The 22,404-nt window shown below is 40.8% G+C and overlaps 1 protein-coding gene across 1 annotated transcript in view; it reads right to left on the reverse strand.

The window, feature by feature from the left end:
- LOC123514027 (orexin receptor type 1-like) overlaps nucleotides 1-22,404 on the reverse strand; it is a 94,309-nt gene that overhangs the window by 65,745 nt on the left and 6,160 nt on the right. The window contains 1 exon segment of the mRNA XM_045271596.1: nucleotides 7,153-8,249. Coding sequence (XP_045127531.1) covers nucleotides 7,153-7,536 — 384 coding nt within the window. The 5' untranslated portion in view covers nucleotides 7,537-8,249.

A 22,404-nucleotide genomic window follows, 5' to 3' on the forward strand; every position in this document is an offset into this window, starting at 1 on the left:
ATCTCTGTCAATCATTTTGTGTATCTGTATTAATCCGTCTCTGTGTATAGCTAGCTGTATTTATTTGCCAGGGACAGAAATAGAGATGGGGAGAGAGCGATGAATCATAAAATCCCATCGAAACTTAATACCCTTCTCTCCCAACCGCTGCCTACCATCATCATTAGTTGTCCGAGTCACGACTCCCCGAAATACCACGTGTCGTTCAATCACCAGCCAATGAAGCGTGACTGATGGCGTGTTGGCGGACACCACGCGTACGTAAGTATCGATTGGTTAGCTGAGCGGGAACGAGCTGCAGCTGAGGTCTGGCTGGCCATTCTCCTCTCGAATCCCGGACAGCATTCTCAATCGTGTCTTGTCCTTTCTTAGGATTCACAGCATTAGAAAAAAAAAATAATCTGGTTAGACACACAGCGAAAGAAAAGAGAGAAAACAGAAGGTTGAATTTAGCTTTTCTGTCTTATTGAACTATTCAAGAGACTGATACAAAACTAAGTGATTATCAAGTTTTAAGAGAAAAAAGAGATGTCAGTGAATGGGTTAAGAAGCTACAGTGGAAATTACTGGAATTTCCAGAGATATTTTCATAATTTTGCTGGTAGCATAAGTATACTGATTCATCTAAGTGGCATTCATGAGAGCCAGCGGTACATCTCATGTATTCTCAAGGCATTTGAAAATAAAGCTTCGAAATTACCCAATTCAGGAACTTTACGTTGGTGGTTCAGGGAAGGAGAGAAGCAAGCCATGGGGGGAATAGGTTAGATCTCCCTACTTACACATACAAATGGCTTTAAAGTCTCACCATAAATCATTCGCAGCGCGCCTTCCTTCACTCCGCCGGCAGCAATGGCACAGTACAGTCCCCGCGGTGCAAATCTTTACGTTGCAAGGCAAGGCGATGACAGGGAATCATCGTAATCCTTAAGCCGCCTCACCAGGTCTTATTATTTTCTTTGACCTGCTGCTACGGCACGGGATTTGAGACAGATGAGGGGGCGGAGAGGATGAAAGAGTCGCAGCGAAGGGGATTTCTTGGAAAAATGGTTTTCCGGGATTGGTGTTCCAAACAATTTCTTTCTTGTCACCAACAAATTCTCGTATTATGAATATCGTATAAAATAATTTTGTCTTCTGTTGCTCATCTTTTTAAGCATAACGTGCGGTGTTTTTATTCCCTTGGATGTATTGCCTATATATAAGATATATATATTTGGCTTTCGTAAAATGTGAATATCAATTTTTTCAACATTTTGATGAGATAATAAACCTCCAGTGCGCCTGGCGCGGGAGACATGAGGCGCCGCCAACACGCCTAGCCAGCCGCCACCAGGGTCTAGCCAACGTCTCGCAGGGACGTCCTCTCCTACATCCCGACCTCTGTTCCTTCTCTGCAACATTCCACCACTTGAAATTAACGAATTCCTAATCTAAATGCTTCTTTGATTTTAAATATTTTAAGCATAGAAGACGCATACCATTGAAGTGGGCAAAGGAATCCCACGTTGAGACAAACTTATGACAGTTTGTTTGTCGATCCATTTTCATTCATCTAAATAATAATCGCATCAAATAAATGAATATGTTATAACAAGACGTGGCACTTCACTGAAGCCAGAGAGGCGCTCAACTTAAATAGTCATTTCTGGAAAACTTACTGAAGAAAAATACACATCGTTAATTAAAGGTGTTTTCTCAATAATCATTATCCGATAATACCAACAATAACAGCAACAACAACAACAACAACAACAACAACAACAACAACAATAATAATAAAAATAATGATGATGATGAGGATGATAATAATAATAATGATAATAATAATAATAATAATAATAATAATAATAATAATAATAATAATAATAATAATAATAACAATAATAATAATTATGATAATAATAATAATAATAATAATAATAATATTAATAATAATAATAATAATAATAATAATAATGATAATAATAATAATAATAATAATAAAATATCATTATTAATAACAATAATAAAACTAACAACAACAACAACAACAACAACAACAACAACAACAACAACAACAATAATAATAATAATAATAATAATAATAATAATAATAATAATAATAATAATAATAATAATAATGATATTAATAATAATAATAATAATAATAATAATAATAATAATAATGATAATAATAACAATATAGACATTAGACACCATGGAATACACACGTCTGAGCTTGCACACACACACACACACACACACACACACACACACACACACACACACACGCAAACATGCACACACACACACACACACCTATATACCCACACCCACAAACCCACCCACCCACCCACACACACACACACACACACACACACACACACACACACACACACATCCATACCCACCCACCCACACGCACACACACACCCACACATACACACACCTGGGGGAGAGGGCATGAAGGTCCCTCCCCGTTGCCTCTCCCCGCAGGGACTCTGGCCTTCTTTAGTCTCGCCTTTGATGTTGAATGGCTGTCTCGCTGCCTATGAAAGATTTTCTTCTTTACAATTTAACCACCAATAAAAGTTTCATGGTTTCAGAAAAGATCAGACATAACGCTCTGCAGTGGATTTCTGCCACTTCCGAGAGGAGGGCAGTAGTCCAGGGGCGTCTTGCTCCTGAGATACTCCATGTGGCCCCCCTGAAATGTTTGATCTCCTTCCTTCCGGTCAAAGCGCTTCAAGTAAACGTTTTCAATCTCCGTGAATAATCTGAACTTCTTTTAGAAATTCTGGGTGCATGATCGTGTCATACACCTTTAAGTCTATTATCAGACTTCATATCTAAACGCAGCCAGACTTTTACATTATCTTATTTTCTCTTAGAAGGGTATGCCATTAGGAAACCAAATCAGCTCATCCCTATTAACGTTTCTCCACGAAATTCTGTTACAAGGCAAATGGGATCGAGCTTCATTTAGTAATTAATTTTCGCTGTGGTCTAATTCACGTTCCGGATTTGATATACATTTTTACCTTATCCTGACATCTGACCACTGAACAACAGCGCTGCCAACTCCGAATACCATCCCAGCCGTGAAGTGAAACACAACGCATAGTGCTTCAATTAATAATGAAAATAAGTTTCCTTTCTTTATTGCATGAAGACACGTAGCATAGAATCTAAATTTCAGACGCGAGCAGAAGTTGAACCTTGAGAGTGAGTTGCATTTCCACAGCAAGTGGCTAAATAACTAGATTTACTCAAAAATGCAGGCTGCCAGAAAAAAACCCGGCACTTGGCATCACTTGTAGTACTAATGAAAAATGTTCCAAGCAAGATTATACTTGACGTGATGAAAATTTTGATGGACGGCTGATGTTCGCGGGAATGAGCTGGCATTTTATATAGAAAAGTTTAAATCAGTCTCGCATAAAAAGTAAATACACCATTAAGAGCGAGATGATATCCTGTCAAATCATATACATTTCAGCTTTACATGACCTTATACTGCTGCTGCTGCTGCTGCTGCTGCTGTTGCTGCTCCTCCTCCTCCTCCTCCTCCTCCTCCTCCTACTACTACTACTACTACTACTACTACTACTACTACTACAGCTGCTCTTGATGTGACGATAATGATGATGATGATGATGATGATGATGATGAGGAGGAGGAGGAGGAGGAGGAGGAGGAGGAGGAGGAGGAGGAGGAGGAGGAGGAGGAGGAGGAGGAATAGATTTGAAGGCGGTTCAGTGGAAGTTATTTTATTATTTTTTTTTTCAACCTCCACAAATTTCCATGTTGTAAAGTTCTACGGCAAAGACACGCTAAATGTCAGTAAGTTTGCGGAAAATGTTACCCAGTTTAAACTTGTTAATTACTTATATTGTTATTTTCCAACACTCAGATAGACAGGCAAACAGACAGAGAGACAGACAAGCAAACAGAGAAACAGACAGACAGACAGGAATATTTTTATAGAAAGGTAGACAAACAGACAGGGAGACAGGCAAGCAGAGAGGTAGACAGACAGACACTGAATATTTTTATAGACAGATAGACAAAAAAGGCAGAGAGACAGGCAAACAAACAGAGAGATAAACAGACACACTGAATACTTTTATAGACAAATAGGCAAACAGATAGAGAGATAGGCAAACAGCGAGATAGACAGACAGACACTGAATACTTTTATAGACAGATAGACAAACAGGCAGAGAGACAGACAAGCAAACTGAGAGATAGACAGACACACGCTAAATATGTTTATAGACACGTATTTTGCGACACTGACAAACAGACAGACAGACAAACAGACAGACAGATACAGACAGATAGACAGACACACAAACATAGACCCACAGACACACAGCTAGACATAAGTGAATATTTATAATCTCCATTAACTACTACAACTATTTTCATTAAGACCTGTAACGTACGAAATTGCAACACATATTTCTGGTAAAAGTTATCATTACTGTTATCACATTTCTCTTATTACACCTTCACTCATAATCCTGATGATGCCGCTGAAAGGAGGTTCCCGCGGCCTGACCAGCTGCCAGACCTGCTGTTAGTCTTTCCAACACTTGAATTTGCTAACTTCTCCCACAACTGTAACACACACCAACTGATACTCAATGAAGCCGAGTTGAGTTACTGCTTGTGGCATTATCTGTACGAGCTCTTGTATTCTGTTATTGAGGAGAGAACTGAGACTTAACTCTTACATACTTAATGCCGAGGATAGAGGGTTGAATTGTTGAACTAATGCTTCTGGTAATACGTTTACGGATTTAAAGTATCCTGGTATTGAGGAGGGTTAAGACTTATGACCAGAGCGCATTCCTAGGTTTATATTCGAGCTTTAAAAAGATATAATAAATAGATATATCATGTAGAGAGAGAGCTTTAGCGAAGAGCTCTTTGGTCCGGTGCAGTGTGTACGAGGATTTTATTTACAGTAAACATAAACGTGCAATATTAAATAGCCGTACTCCACGCCGTCATTGCAGATGCACCATGCCACTGTAGTTTACCTTACATTCCAAGCTTTTTACCCACTATGTGAGTGGTATGTCATTATTCTGTGAGTGTCCTTAGGGGAGTGATCGTCGCTTGTCCTATTTAAAGGGGCATGGACACGTTTTGTTTTTCTTAATAGTGAGGCGCATTAAGTGATGGACATGGACAGAGAGGATCAATACACATCCCCTGAGGTAGTCATAGGGATAGCCTGGCTGGTGAGCTGCAGAGAGTTAGTGGAGAACTGGTGGCGAGATTTCATCAGACTGAGTAACAGAGATATACACCACCAAGACGCTCCAGGGCGGACGGAATAATGGATCAGCAGCCACAGCAGAGTAGCCAGCACGCTCAGTTCCTTCCCTGAAACCACGCCACTGTCAACCCGCCAAGGCAACCGCTCTTCCCTGCCTCTAGAGTGGTACAGTGACTAGAGTGCTGCAGGAGCCTCCCTCGTGCCTTCCCGGGTCAAAACGAGGTTTCCACTCAAATGACAAAGAAAAGAAAGAGTTCCTGTGACTTTTAATTCGTGTTTTTTCCCTTACCGTTTGTTTGCATACGATTCCAGGGCTAAGGTCAGCGTCGATTCAGGAATTTCCTACAGCACCTTGTAATTCTGTTTTATCGGACGCAACAGAACTGTGGTGATATATTTTCTTTACGAAATTCTGTCTTGCGGAAATGGTGCAGCATTTTCTTTACTTTCGCTGCATTTGAGTACAGTTACTGAAATTTGTTACGTACACTCACACAAGAAAACACATCCGTTCATGCACATACATAACCAAACAAAGAAACAAACATACACAGACACAGAAAACACACGGGCGATAACATATTTTCCTTCCTTTTTCCCCGATACCCACAAAACTCCAAGCCTCGCACTCTGAAAGCCGATATGAGACCCGTCAGTGGATCAAATAAAGCAAAGATCCCGTGCCACTCGACAGCCAGTTACTCCTGATTGTTGTGGTGAAGCGGTACCGATCCCGACCCTCTCACACAGCTGGAGGACTTTGGCTAAAACTTCTAATTGACGACGTGTGTGTGTGTGTGTGTGTGTGTGTGTGTGTGTGTGTGTGTGTGTGTGTGTGTGTGTGTGTGTGTGTGTGTGTGTGTGTGTGTGTGTGTGTGTGTGTGTGTGTGTGTGTGTGTTTGCTTGCACCCTTACTTAGGCGCGTGTGTGAGGCTAAAGTAAGAAAGCTTTCATCTTCAATATAACAAGTTTACACACACACACACACACACACACACAGAGAGAGAGAGAGAGAGAGAGAGAGAGAGAGAGAGAGAGAGAGAGAGAGAGAGAGAGAGAGAGAGAGAGAGAGAGAGAGAGAGAGAGAGAGAGAGAGAGAGAGAGAGAGAGAGAGAGAGAGAGAGAGAGAGAGAGAGAGAGAGAGAGAGAGAGAGAGAGAGAGAGAGAGAGAGAGAGAAGCAGACAGATAGACACAGGCAGGCAGACAGACACAAACAAACAGACACAGGCAAACAAATGCAAGGAAACAGAGAAACAAACAGATAAAAGTCGGAAGGAAGACCATTAAGCAGACAAAAGAGCAGAGAGAAGAAAAGAAGAAACACAAGAGAGAGAACAGGATAGACAAACAAAAAGAAACACAAGATTACAAACAAGGAAACAGACAAACAGACATAAAGACAAACTCTTAAAAGAACAGGGATAGACAAAGAGAGAGAGAGAGAGAGAGAGAGAGAGAGAGAGAGAGAGAGAGAGAGAGAGAGAGAGAGAGAGAGAGAGAGAGAGAGAGAGAGAGAGAGAGAGAGCAAGAGAGAGAGAGAGAGAGAGAGAGAGAGAGAGAGAGAGAGAGAGAGAGAGAGAGAGAGAGAGAGAGAGAGAGAGAGAGAGAGAGAGAGAGAGCATAAGAGAAACGAAATGGGACGCAGGGAACAGGAAGATAAGTGCGAAGGTAAACACAAGACTACATGAAGGAGTAAGAGTCAATACGCACACCTCTCCACCTCTTTCCTAAGGCCCACAATCCTCTCGAGGCCCCAAAAGTGTATAACCCACAGAACCTTTCCACAATATTTCCAGTTACCACGAGACCTACCATCTCCGCCCAACCACCACAGCTATTGCCATCACTACAACCACTACTGCCACGTGCATCGCCTCACCTGAATCATTGGCACGAAGTAACAGAGGAAGCTGCCGAAGATCCAATTCTGCACCAGGAGGATGGCGAGGGAGAGAGGCAGAAGGGGGAAACTCATGATGAACTGGCACACTGCGATGTTCATAAGGTAAGCGTTGGTTGGGTTCCTGTGCAGGCGGCGGCGCAGAATGTGGGCGATCATAGCTGCGTTGCCCACCGTTCCACACACCACCAGAAGGCTGTAGAGGAAGATGTAGAGCGGGTAGACGTTGGAGAGCGAGTGGCGGAGGTGAGGTTGCGTCAGATCCACCGTCTCGTTAGGGAAGGATTGAAGGTTGTGGATGATCTGTGTCAGCATTTTGTCCGAGATGCTGCCGATATCTCCACTTCCCTCACCCGGTGACATCGTGAAGGGTTCAAAGGAAGGCTCCCTCCTCTCTTTTGCTTTTTACTCACAAGGCCGCGGTGGTTGCCCCTTCCGGCTACAAAATATTATATAAAAGAGTCTCAGGAAATGCTGTGATGATTTTCTTGTGCTGTCTTTGATGTTTTAAGGAGACGGGAAAGACAGAGAGAGAGGCGGGAGGAAGAAAGAGAGAAAGAGAGAGTGAGAAGGAGAAGGGAAGGAGAGGTGTGAGAAAGGATGGATGGTAGGGAGGAGTGTGTGTGGGTGAAGGTTTCCAAGCACTCAGCGTCAAAGAGGACATCATACAAGTCCCTCACAAGCCACCATTACCTCCACCACCGCCTCGTCGACACTCCTGCCTCAGCCCACCACGCCCGCCTCCCTTCATCGCCTCACCCAACACTGGCCTTCCTCGAGTCAATGTTTAAACTTTCCTTTATTTTCCGTTTTCCTTCCACCTGGCTCTTCCTTCTCACTCTCGTCCCTATTTTTTTTTTCAGTCGATTTCGCTTTAGCCTTTAGCTTTCCCTGGATATTGGACTCTCTCTCTCTCTATCTCTCTATCTCTCTCTCTCTCTCTCTCTTCCTCTCTTTCTTCGTTCCCCTCAGCTCTTTATCGCACTGTTTTCCTTCCTTTTACTCCCCGTCCATTAGTTGTTCGTCCTGTGTTGTGTTTCCTCAGCCTCCGCTCACTCGCTTCCCATTCGGTCCACCTGGAAGAGAGAGAGAGAGAGAAAGAAGCAAGATGAGTCAGTGTGAGAAAAGTTGGTAAAAAAACACACATACTCACAAAAAAGCTCTGGAACACGTCTCCTTCATTTACTATGCTTCTGTGTTTGCTGTTATCTTCCTCCGTTAGTCTTCCGCGTTTATTCTGGTCTGTTTGTTTGCTTCCCTCTCCCTTCCTTTCCTTAATTCCTTTTTTCCTTTTCCTTCCTTCTCAATATCTGCTTTTTTTTCTCTACATGTTTTTTTTTTTCTTGATAAGCTTCTTTGGAATGGTGTGCAGTTTCTCTCTCTCTCTCTCTCTCTCTCTCTCTCTCTCTCTCTCTCTCTCTCTCTCTCTCTCTCTCTCTCTTATCTATCTATCTATTTAGGGCACAGGCTCCATACAAGAAAAGAGTTTCAGATTCAGGAGAGCCGTAAGCTGTTCTAATCCTGACCCTGGTTTGCTGGCGGGGTTTTGTTCCTGATGCTTGTTCCTTGATAGAGTGCGACAGCTATGACTTGAGCTAGACAAAAGCCTGCAAGATCTCACCAAGCAGGAAGAAAGGCACCACTCCGTCCCAATAGTCGTGGTGCGCCAGGTCGGCTGGTCAATAAGTTCAACAACAGAAAACAGCTTGCTAGGGATTAACCTTATATTTTTGTGTGTGTGAAAGTAGCTCACCAGAGAGAGAGAGAGAGAGAGAGAGAGAGAGAGAGAGAGAGAGAGAGAGAGAGAGAGAGAGAGAGAGAGAGAGAGAGAGAGAGAGAGAGAGAGAGAGAGAGAGAGAGAGAGAGAGAGAGAGAGAGAGAGAGAGAGAGAGAGAGAGAGACACTAGTTTATCTTTCTCGTAAGTAAAACAGCTAATCAAATAAAGAAAGTCTAAACAGTAAATCATTTTAATTCCAAAGATGTCCTATGATTTCTCACCTGAGGCAATGCAAGCCGTGGGAAGTTAGGAAAAAGAAAACGGGGATAGAATAGCAGGTACATGAAAGAGTCGCAGCTTATATAAAGTAATACAATCCACTCGAATTAAGAGGTTGAGATGAAGGATCCCATTGTTAAAACGTATGTATGTAAAGCATCAAGTAGTCTTTCTCGTACTTTTGTCAGACCTCAAACTTTTTTTCAGTCCCTTTGAGATGCACCGGCGAATTAACTAATGTCTCTCGAAATCTCTACAAGTCTGGCACTGTTCCAAGCTCTGCAAGTTCTCCTTACAAACTTTCTTTTAATATAATCTTCCTGACTTGTGTGTGGTTTGCCTCGCTCAACTCCTCTTATCTCTCAAGGTGCAGTCATCTCCTAATGGAGGGTTAACGAGGCCTTGGCCCGCCACCGAACTTGTGCCGCCTAGTGATCTACACACACACACACACACACACACACACACACACACACACACACACACACACACACACACACACACACACATACAGTTACAACGAATTCATCTTTTTTCGATCCCCTCCACCTCCTCTTATCCTTCCTCCTCTCATCTCTCTCTCTCTCTCTCTCTCTCTCTCTCTCTCTCTCTCTCTCTCTCTCTCTCTCTCTCTCTCTCTCTCTCTCTCTCTCTCTCTCTCTCTCTCTCTCTCTCTCTCTCTCTCTCTCTCTCTCTCTCTCTCTTTCCACAAATCTTCTTTCCTCCTTACTGCACCATCACCATTTCGAAAATAACTTTGAGAAAAAAATGTAGTTGCATTTTTTATAATCTCTCTCTCTCTCTCTCTCTCTCTCTCTCTCTCTCTCTCTCTCTCTCTCTCTCTCTCTCTCTCTCTGATTCAGGAAGAAGGCCGAGGTATTACAGAGGATTACAGAGAGAGAGAACTGGTACCAGGAAACTTGTCACTCTGAAAGAAGCATTTTGTTGAATTACGTACAAATATTTCTTGTGTACTTCGTATAGGGGAGCACGATGTGAGAGATGCAGATCAGGGAGAAAGAGGAAATAACAGAAATACACAACCTTGTAATATTGGTGCACATTCCCACAATGTCAGGATACACACGCTAAAAAAAGAAGAAAAAATCAAAGCTGAACTCGACAATTCCATTTGTAGACGAGTGAAATATCTCTGTTTGTTGATTTCCTCCATGAATGACTTTACCAGATATTTGAATTTCATGGACGTGTTTTCGTGTTCCAGCGGAGGAACGAGGTGTCTGATTTGGCGGAGTGAGCTGCAGATACACGGGGACGGTTGCCAATAATCCTTATGCAACAACAGATTATTTCTAAGACCGAATTTAGCAAAGGATTAGACTGATTATTTCTAAGGTATGATCTTTTTCAGAATTAAAGTGATTATTTCCAAGTTATCTGTTGAGAGCGAGTATCTCTAATCTGTAACAAATCCCTGTGCTTTGTTCTGCATTATTTAAATTGTGTTATGTGTGCTCGTGGGGAAATGTGTTGCTGGAAGCGTGAATGGTTAATTTTACAAGTTTTGAATTAAATGAGAAATTACATGCACTTTTGATGTATGTAAAAGATTTTAGAAAACGTTTAGTACAATAGATAATGTGTGTTTTTTTGCCAGATGCAAATATGCTTGCTTTAAAGCTTAAACGCTTTAACAGGTCATTTTTGCATTATAACCAGAAATAAGCATAGAAAACGAACCAAATATACATCAAAATACAAACTTTTGTTTACCAAGTAGTCCCCTCAAGATTCAGCGACGTGGGGAGCACCGGCAGCTGAATCAGTTCTTGGTGCGTTAGTTCTTCAGGACTTTTAGGAAATAGGATTTAATTTTTTTTCACGGAAAGCTCTCAAGGAATCAAATACAAATTAAATTCTTCCACCTGGTTTTTTGTCTGTGAGGAGATTCTGGAATGAAAGAGGACCCTTTGAACACGCGCAGTACTGTGAAGGGCCAGAAAAATCTATTTTCCCTTTTTTACCTTCTTTTTAGCTCGGCACCACATTATGCCTCTCGTGCCTTCACCTCGCCTCGCCTGTCACCCTGTCACTCCCGCAGCCGACAGGAGCACGCCACGCCGCCGCCACTCTCTGTATCTATTTCCAGTTTTATTTACTTATTTCCTTAACTTTCGGTCTTAAAGTTGTGTGTCAGTTTGTGTGCATGTGGGACATACGTGGTGGGACATACATTCTATCTTTCTTTTTATATTTTCAATTTCGACTCAAAATATGGTGTGTGTGTGTGTGTGTGTGTGTGTGTGTGTGTGTGTGTGTGTGTGTGTGTGTGTGTGTGTGTGTGTGTGTGTGTGTGTGTTGTCACGGTGTGACTTTTAGGAAGTTAATCCTTTATTTCTTTTGTTCAGCTCCGCTCTCCTTGGACCACGGTGAGAGTGGGCAACTAGTAATTATGCCATATTGTACATTAGTTTAAGTTCCTTTATATTCATTATTAGTTAATAAGAGTGTGTTTCTTTAGAATGTTATGTGTTGTAGGTAAGGATGTTAGTGAGTAAGGACAAAATTCTTTATATTTGTAGCATTAAGTATGTATTTGCGGGACGATATGTTTTCCGGCCCAGGCCTTTAAAACAAGAGGTGCGCGTGACCTTGCTCTCTCGCTCGCTTTTACCAGGGTCAAACAGGGTCACCAGGAGGAGGCCTGCCACCTCCAGCTAGGAAAGGCCACGTGGGCCACTGGGAGACCACGTGGTGTGTGTGAGTTGTGGGCTAGTTAAGCCACAAAGGTATGTGTGGTGTTTTATAGCCAGTAATAGGGTTGTTTGGGTGTTTTGTGCAATATTTTCACTCGTATGACTGAATTCATACGTGAATTTTGTCAGTGTTTGTACTTGTTTTTTGTAATTGTTTTTTTCAAGGGTTATATTTCTGGTTGTGTCCGCATATTTTTTTTTCCACTCGTATATTTCTCCATGTTGTGTGAGTTCGTTATGAGCCGCGTTGGTTAAAGTTTGTTCTCAGCTTTTGTTTTTCCTCTGCACATACTTGGTTATATCTGACCACGTGGGTACGGAATACGGAGAGTTGCGGGAGTGTTATCCAGGCATAATTTCTTTCGTGTGACTTTTTTTTTTGTCTTTCTTTCATTGTAAATTGTAAATAGTAAGTTATGATTAGATTGAATAAATTATCATAAGTTTCCGTTGCCTTTACTTCATTTCATGTGGTTATACTTTCTTTTCTGTGTCGTTCCCTGAACCTGGAATATATTAAATTCAGGGTGAAATAACCCGTCGGAAAGTGGGGAACGTGACAGTGTGAAGAGAATACAGCTCGCTTTTCAATACACCTGGATTCATGAAATAAAAAGTGCTACTCAGATACGTAGCTATATATATATATATATATATATATATATATATATATATATATATATATATATATATATATATATATATATATATATATATATATTTTTTTTTTTTTTTTTTTTTTTTTTTTCTTTTCCATTTTTCAACCTCCGTTTATTTCTAAGCCTTTGGATCTAAAACAATGAGTGTAGAGAGAAAACGGTACTGTCTTGACCAAGTGTGAGTGCCGGAAACAAATACTTTTCACATAAAAACACACCAACCTTCTTTGCACACCTTCCTGGTCTCTGTGTCTGGATCGCTTCACATAAGAGCGGAAGAAAAGGACATATTAAAAAGAAGGGATCTGTAAAGAACTAGGTGTTCTAGAGGAGGCAGGTCCTAACTTAAAGACTGTGTGTGTGTGTGTCTTTGTTTGTGTGTCTGAAACATCGGATTCTGTCTATTCCTGAAAGCCATGAACACAAGCCAGTTAGACATGATACCGATATTAATCTCCTTCAGATGGCCACGTTATCATTTTCTTACATTATTAATGTTTTTTTTTTCGTCATTTTACGAGTGGGGAACTTTGTTTACGGTGTTCTGCTGGACTATCCATCACGTTGGGGTCCGTTCTCTCGTCGTCTCCTTAGCTGTATACTCTGCACCAAACTCACTATTGTTGAAAGTCTTTCTTACTATCCCATTATCTTTCAAGTCAGAGAGGATCATTATTATGCGGTAGTCAGCTGAGGTCGTAGAGCACTTTGGTGAAGATGTAGCATGGAGGCGGTGATGGGCTATGATAAAGAGGGCGCCACTCCTCTAGACATTCATCCATCACATCTTTCCTAGCCCAGTTTTTTCTAAGTTATCTACTTTACTAATGATTTTTTAATGTGTTAGGGAAACCAGTTACGGACAAAAGTATATATAACAACAACCCCTTCACGATCCAACTCTCAGTAAAGAAATTAAAGAAATGTAGGTGCGAGGTGCAAAGTTTCATTCTGACAGATAATACACACACATTCAGTTCTTTTTAAGTGGAAGAACTCATACCAGCAAGAGTTCAGAGCATGTTTTAAAGATGAAGGCCATGAAGACGTTCCTAATGAAGTTTATTCCCCTGTCAGGGTGACGCAACCCTCCTGACACCCCGCGACGGAAGGCTTCATGCACCACGCCAAGAAGATTAATGGACGCACGATTGGCAACAGCCGCACTCATCCCTGTCAGGCCCTGAGCTTCCTCCCACAGCGGCAACCCTCTTAAGATATCATCATTCTTCATCACCTCATCTTCTTCGTCCTCCATAATCTTTTTCTCATTCTTCATTATCCTTTTTCATTCTTATTATCTTTCTCATCTCTCTCTCTCTCTCTCTCTCTCTCTCTCTCTCTCTCTCTCTCTCTCTCTTTCTGTGTCTTTACTTTTTCCTTCTTTTTGTCTTTTCTTGTTATCCTTGTTTATGTTGTTGTTTTTATCTATTATTATTATCATTATTATTATTATTATTATTATTATTATTATCATCATCATTACTATTAGTGTTGTTGTTTTGTTGTTGTTATTGCTGCTGCTGCTGTTTTCCTTTTTCTCGGTCTGTTTTCTTTTCCTTCTCTCTTTCTGCCTCTCTCTTTTTCAAATCCTCGTCACGCAACTCACGTCTTCCTGTTCTGAAGCCATATCATATCATTGTGTTATGTTACGCCAGATTGTTAACATGGCGGGAGGTCACGTTGCCGGCGAGTGTAGCAACTGTTGCACGTGTCATCGGCCGTCTCAACAGGTAAGGGACTGGAGGCTGCTAAACTCTTAAAGGCCCACTTAATTTACGGCAATCATGTGTGCATAATGTATAGCGGCGAAGGAAGATTTTTTTTCCCGTGCACATTTGAAAGTGTGTGACCATTATTCTCTCTCTCTCTCTCTCTCTCTTTACACACTGACACAAATACACACACACACACACACACACACACACACACACACACACACACACACACACACACACACACACACACACACACACACATTACATCACTTGTGCCAAAGGTGGAGGAGGGAAAAGAAGCCACGGTGATTATGACAACAATAGAGGACGTGAAATATTAATGAAATCCTACATCCTCTGGTAACAGTGTTTGTGTGGCAGTACGGTAACAATAACACTGGTGAAAAAAAAAGGGAACCGGTGCTCTCTTTGTATCTCTAAAAAAAGATAGGGAAACAGTGGAAGCGTATCTAATGGCTGTTAAAGGTTTTACACGGCACGGCATTGAGGACGTCTATAAAGACTGTTTGAATGGTAAAAACATGAACACTTGCTGATTCCCCTTACACGTCAAGGAGACGGTCTAAGGGAAAAATAAATGCAAGAGAGAGAGAGAGAGAGAGAGAGAGAGAGAGAGAGAGAGAGAGAGAAAGCCAATTTAATTTAATATTTTCAGGAAAGCTACTGACAAGTGGCTGATTCCTATATACTTCAATTGACGTATAAGAAAGAGGATGGATATAAAAAGCTTATACCATATTCTCAAGAGACTCTCATCTCTATTAGTTATTAAACGTTTCAATGGAAGTTACTGGAGTTACAAGGATGTTCTCTTGACTTATGATATATTTTAACAAGAATTCTTTACAATCCATTTGAGAATATCATAATAAAGAAATAACATGCATTCGTAAGTCAGTGCAATATGAGACTTTCCATTAACAAGTATATGTAAAAAAGTCTCCTTAGGGATAGGAAAATAAATAAATAAAAAGAACATAAAAAAAAATGACATGAAACCGTTACCCAGAAAGTGAATAGAATCAACATCGAATATTCATACTCATTTCTTTGAGAGGATGAATACGCTCTGCATGAGGGATGAGTGTTACTATCCTTCGAGCGAGGGAGAGGAAGAGCTTGGACTAAAAAAGAGAGAAAAAAAGCGATGACTCGGTAATTGCTGAGAATGAGGATGAGTGCCTCCCACTGTGTTGCCTTCCTGAACAACACAGGAACACTGCGAAAATTGGAAAATCAGTTTAAGTTGTGAGTTCCACATTCGTTCCTCTTGAAATAAAATGCAAGTTCATGAAGGCGTGGCAAGAAGGTGGAAGAGGACATGATGGCGTTCTCCTATTAATGGTACGTAGGTAAACAAATAGATAGGTAGGAAGGTGGATAGATAAGAAAATAGATATATAGACTGATTGATAGATAGGTGGATAGGTGATAGATAGATATATAAGATAGGTACCTATAGGTAGGTAGGAAAGGCAGGTAGGCGTGCAGGTAGAAAGATAGACAGATAGACATGTAAATAGATATATAGGTAGGTAGATGGGTAAATAGATGAAAAGATAGACGGATAAATAGATAGATGGATTAACAAATAGATAGACAGATAGATAAATAGATAAAAAAGATTGAATTACAACTAGACGAGGACTGACTGATCGACAAAAAAGATCATGAAAAAAAAATAGTGGATGTTTCAATATATCAGCAGGCGTACACGTGACAGTCCTTGTATAAAACATTCCTATCTATTTCCACCCATCGTCTTCATCCATAAACTTATCTATTCTTCTAATAAAACTCCTTGGTGAGTCTACAGTAACAACATCATTATGATTATATTTAGGTTGCTGGTTACGCGTCATTAGGGAGATTTGAAAAAAGGTATTGGAAACGTTCATGGGTTTCATAATCGATGGAAAAGGTCGGGAAGGATTTATGTGTAAGTTTTGTGGCTTCCCTTACTTTAATCGATGTTCTTTTTATCAATTATATGTTCATCACTCTATCAGTCTTTCAGTCTATTTGTCAGTCATTCTATATAACTAGATAAATGAATAGCGATAAACAAAAAAAAAAAAAACACTCATAAAAAGAGCGATATAAACAAACCTAAGTAAAATTATTAGTTTAAAAGAAATTTTTTGTTTCATTAAGAATTAATAAGAAAACTGCTTTCCTTGCACAAAAGATACAAAAGAAGCAGCAGCTTTGGCAGCATCACACGCAAAACAGTTAACAATGCATCAAAGTCTGTCGGTCTTCCGTCAATTAATTGCGGTGTCTTTCATTGTAACCATGCAAGATGTCTCTTTCACTGAGGCAGTCTTTATGTAAGCTTTTCCTCTCTATATTGTCCGTGTTTTCAAAAGTATTTCCCCTGCTAAACTGATCATGTCCAAAGAAGCTTATTGTGTGGGTGTTTTCCCATATGGTACAGTTTTCCCCTCACCTATTGTCTCCTAGGGAAATTTGTGATTGGTGCTCAAGTGATTTAGTCTCCATAAGATTTTTATCGGCGTTTCGTCTGATATTTTTCTTGTTAATTACTGTCAAAACTGTGTGTGTGTGTGTGTGTGTGTGTGTGTGTGTGTGTGTGTGTGTGTGTGTGTGTGTGTGTGCGCTATGTATTCATTCTTTCTTCGGTGACGCAACGGCAACCAGGCGTTTGATAAATATTCAAACTAAGTTACAAAGGCACATCTGTCTGTCTGTTCTGTCTGTCTCTCCATCCTCACACACACACACACACACACACACACACACACACACACACACACACACACACAGACACACACAAAGAAAGAAAGAGAGAGAGAGAGAGAGAGAGAGAGAGAGAGAGAGAGAGAGAGAGAGAGAGAGAGAGAGAGAGAGAGAATATAAGAATAAAAACATGCTACGTACACACACACACACACACACACACACACACACACACACACACACACACAAAGTAAAAATACACGGTAAGACTCCCATTGTGTTCATAAAATCGACAGAGGTAGTTATTTTTACTTTTCCTCTATCTCCCTCTTGCTCCACCAAAGTTGTGTCAGCTGCAATGGAGAAGGATGTAAGAAATCTGTTGTCCCCGGCCGTGACGCGCCCAGGGACGCCGACGCCGCACGACACGACAATGCAAGGGGAGCGGAGGGGGGCGGCAACCCACTCTTAAAGGGGCAGGTGTAGCCTCGAAGCAATGGGTCGGAGTCCAGCGAAATTTTAAGTGACTCTGCCGCTGTCCTTGCCCGAAAGTAACTCCCGAGGTCAAAAGGAAGGAAGGAGGTTGTGGTGTGGGACGGAGTGTGACACGTGCTGCTGATAATAGTGATGTTGTTATCAAGAGAGAGAGAGAGAGAGAGAGAGAGAGAGAGAGAGAGAGAGAGAGAGAGAGAGAGAGAGAGAGAGAGAGAGAGAGAGAGAGAGAGAGAGAGAGAGAGAGAGAGAGAGAGAGAGAGAGAGAGAGAGAGAGAGAGAGAGAGAGAGAGAGAGAGAGAGAGAGAAAGAGAAAGAGAGAGACAGAGACAGAGACAGACAGACAGACAGACAGACACACAGACAAACAAACAAACAAACAAACATACAGATAGACAGAAACAGAGAGACAGAGACAGACAAAGACAGAAGGAGAGAGAGAGAGACGACCAGAGTGTCAAACTTGCAAACCCTCGGCAAACAGAGACCCAACCCTGACAGAAGAGAACCTTCACTGACAACTCTGACATTCACCTTAAGAGCAAGACATCCCGGACTCTCCATTGCAATCAGCGTCTATCAAGGAGTCCATCACCACCCTCAGGCGCCACACGAAAGCTGATAAAAGTGCCTGCTCTGTACCTAAGCCGTCGCCTATTTCCTGCACGCTGGAGGGGGTGGCCACACTTCAAAAGCCGCACCTCTGACGCCAGATGGAATACTCTCCCCTCTCTTGGACTTCCTGTTAAAAATCGAATTTGATCCCCACGAGCCTGGGAACGAGAAAAATAGCAAAGCGTGTCGCAACTTCAATATATAAACTAAATATTGTGGTGCCCTCTTTCCTACAGCAAATACAGGATGTTTAAGGTGTTGTAATATTCTAATGTATTAATGTGATGTTGTTTAATCCAAAGCAATCAGTTTGAAAGCAACACTCACTTTTGCATTATGATCTTGCGGCACTTTAGTAAATGTTACATCACTACCACTGCTCATTATAAACACCAACTGCCAAATCCAATACTCACAATTATTATCAAAACAACCACTACTTCCATAAACATTTCTCTACGATATATGAAAATTGCTAAACATGAAATCCATAGCCGTAATGTTGACTTACACACACACACACACACACACACACACACACACACACACACAAAGATCCCTCCCTATCCTTTTAGACTCCCTTGTTACTACTACACCTATACATACCACGACTCCTGCTCTCCACTGACAGCATCCAGCGAATAATGCACAGGTAGCATTGCATTAATATTTCGCAGTAATCGTTGTAAATGCATTGCACTGGCGAAGCATGATACCATTATGCACTGCACATACTAAAAGGACTTCCAACCTCCATTACTCATGCACACTTATTATAGATGTACATGTGCATTATTACTACCAGCAGCATGGAAGAGAGAGAGAGAGAGAGAGAGAGAGAGAGAGAGAGAGAGAGAGAGAGAGAGAGAGAGAGAGAGAGAGAGAGAGAGAGAGAGAGAGAGAGAGAGAGAGAGAGAGACGTACACAAACGAGCTTTTGGAATTGTTCTGGACATTGACATTTTATTGAATTCATAGAACGCATTTTACGGCAAAAGAGATATAGTATATGCGATGTGCCATCAAATTAAAACGCCTATTAGCCATCATAAATGCGGAAAACTATCATAACAATAACATTATGGGTAACATCACCACCTCCATCAACAACACCAGTAATATTAATTATAGTAATAATATTACTACTACTTTTAATACTACTACTAATAATAATAATGATAATACAATAATATTAATAATAATATTAATGATAATAATAATAATAATAATAATAATAATAATAATAATAATAATAATAATAATAATAATAATAATAATAATGAAAATGAAAAAGTTTCTCTACTTTTATTAATCTGGTAACTTTTTTTTTTGTTTATTTTTTGTGTAATAAAAATCTTTCCTCTTAGTTTCCTTTTTCTTAGTTTTCTTGATTAACATTTTCTTATTTTCCGCTTCTCTCATTTCAGTGACTCACCGAATACCTTTTTCAATCACTTTATCACTTTTTTTTTTCTCGAAATACACATTCTTATTTCGTCATTATTTCCATTTCACCAAACTTGAAGCTAAACTTTTTTTTTTTTTTTTTACAACTCAATGTTTTTCATGGTTCTAATTTTCCATTAAAAAAAAATGCTAAATTGCTGAACGTTTTTTCGACATGTTTGATTTCTGGCGGCGTTGTCCTGCTCGCATGTTACTCCTAGAAATCTTGTGGAATTACAGTATTACATAATGTGATCTCGAATAACCTGTAGTTTCGCATCAAGCAATATCAGCACAAACTCGCGAACTAGTGTCAACGTGAAGTCTCAGGCTGGCTGGCTGGCGTATATGACCCTTGCGTCCTTTCCCTCTACACATTAGTTCAATCCTCTCAAAATAGTCTCCACTCACACTAAGCCATTTGAAAAGGTTCTCTCCCTCAATCCTCACCCGATTTCTTTTGTCTTACTTTCCTTTTCAGAACTTTCAGGAACCTTCCACCAACTCCCCTCTGTTCTCCGCAGAAACTGTTGTACGTAAGCTTCTCAATATTCTCTCTCTCTCTCTCTCTCTCTCTCTCTCTCTCTCTCTCTCTCTCTCTCTCTCTCTCTCTCTCTCTCTCTCTCGGTCAGTCTCTTTCACATGTATGATTATTTCATCTAGTGAATAAAAGTTATGAATCTGAATCTCTCTCTCTCTCTCTCTCTCTCTCTCTCTCTCTCTCTCTCTCTCTCTGTCTCTAATTAATTGCTACACTTTCCCCACACCACACTTATAAAAAATCGGAATACTAATAAAATGTTCACATTCTTTTCCATATTTTTTTCAATTTCAGAATCTAAATTTCCTCACTTTTGTTGCATTTAACAAATCCGTATTAAGACCCACTTCACCTTATTAGCTAATCCTAATTACGTCTAAAATTTTCTATGGATTTTCTTTCCTTTACGAACCTTATTTAATTTTTTTTACGTTTCTTTCTACTCACAGTTGAAAATCTTAGATGGTGAGTCACTTAATTTATCATATCTACATCTATTAGACTTTTCTTTCTTTGTCTATTTAGAGTAATTACAAGGTTTATATATTTTTCTTTACTTCTGGTTGTTATGTATTTTCAAAACTACATACATTCCTCTGATATCTCCATCTTCATTCCATCCAGGCAGTACAAAAACACAATTCAGTTATAACGAACATAGACAACACTCCTAGGATTACAGAAAAGAGAAGGTTATTCTTCGTAAACTTATTTCAGAGACTCTACAGGGAGACGAACACTTCTCAGAGATAGTAAAACACGGCACCCGCTCACCGTAGACTTTACTTGCGAGAATGATGAGAAAAGTTGAAAGGCCTCCTACGCATATGAAATGACAAACAGATAACTCGCAATATGTAATGAATTTTCTCCGCAGATGTTAAGCGGACCTTTCATTAAACAAATGGTGGAACAGTGAGGTACATTGATTTCAACGTTAATGGAAGTAAATATTCTCGTGTTTTCCAGCTCATGTAGTCTATTTATATGTCTGCTGATTTGATGTACGTCCCTTCATCAGCATTCTGCCTTCTTACACATTTCCATTCTAGCTACTCAATACGTACTAATCACACTCCCATCAGTATTGTCCTCAATATTACGCCTCAGAGCTCCTATACCAATCTCTCTCTCTCTCTCTCTCTCTCTCTCTCTCTCTCTCTCTCTCTCTCTCTCTCTCTCTCTCTCTCTCTCTCTCTCATAGCAATTCTCAGGAGATTTCCCTAGCCTCGCCTTTCACCTTGAACTCAAATACACCCACTTTCCATCCCTCTGCCCATCTCTATTCATGTCCGTAGTAATATCTCGCGCTTGCTACGAACCTCTCTTGCCTCTTTCTCTCCTCCTTACCACTCGCCCTTTACGGTAATAGCTTCACCATCCTTCGTACCAATTCTGACAGCAACTTTTCCACCACTTTTCCTACTTTCCTTAAAACCTATCTAGGCTTTTCTCCTTCCCGCCTTCCTTCCAGCTTGGTTTCACGGATCACAGGAGACGCACTGAAGTTTTTCTTTCATACATAAGAGGACCTTCACTTCTCCTTCCTCCTCTCACGTCTCGTCCTCTCCGCTTTACATTTGCCGGTATTTCGAGTATTTCATTTTTGAGTTCTTTTCTTACCGCTTTGATTTGTGTGATGGCTATAGAAGTTCACTCAGAAAGGACGTCAGGTCGTGGGTCTGTGCGTGTCTGTTTCAGCTTGTCGCTTTATAGAATCTGAACTGAATATTGCAGCGCCCATTGTCTCTAGTAGTGTTTCGCGCCAATTGTAATAATGACGGTAATAAAAAAAATAGTAATTGTATCGGTAATGATGGCAATAAGAAAAATAAAATGTAACAAGGAAAATAACCACGAAAAAAGGCACACGCATAACTATAAACCACTAAAAAAGGTCACACACAGCAATGGTAACCAATGGAAACAAGATTGTGACATTTCAGGAAGAGAAACTGAGACACCACATGACACCCTACAACACCTGTCGCTACCACCACCTGCCGTCACCACCACCTGCCATCACCACCACCTGTCGCCACCACTACCTCCCCTCACCGCCACCTTGACTCACCACCACCTACAGTTGCCACCACCACCACCACCACCAGCACCACCAACTGAACCTTCCCCACTACACAACTCTACAAGCTCTAATATCAATATGAAGCACACACTTCCCTTCGCCTCTTAATACAACACTCTGCCTATATCTCTATGCTCTTCCCTGCAGTACCACTAAACCTTATCCTCCTCCCCCTTTCCTTTTCATACCTCACGCCACAATACATTCCCTCTCACACTTTTCGACCTCACAGTCCTCAAA

Source organism: Portunus trituberculatus, chromosome 37, assembly GCF_017591435.1.
Source record: "Portunus trituberculatus isolate SZX2019 chromosome 37, ASM1759143v1, whole genome shotgun sequence".
Classification (NCBI taxonomy): Eukaryota; Metazoa; Arthropoda; class Malacostraca; order Decapoda; family Portunidae; genus Portunus; species Portunus trituberculatus.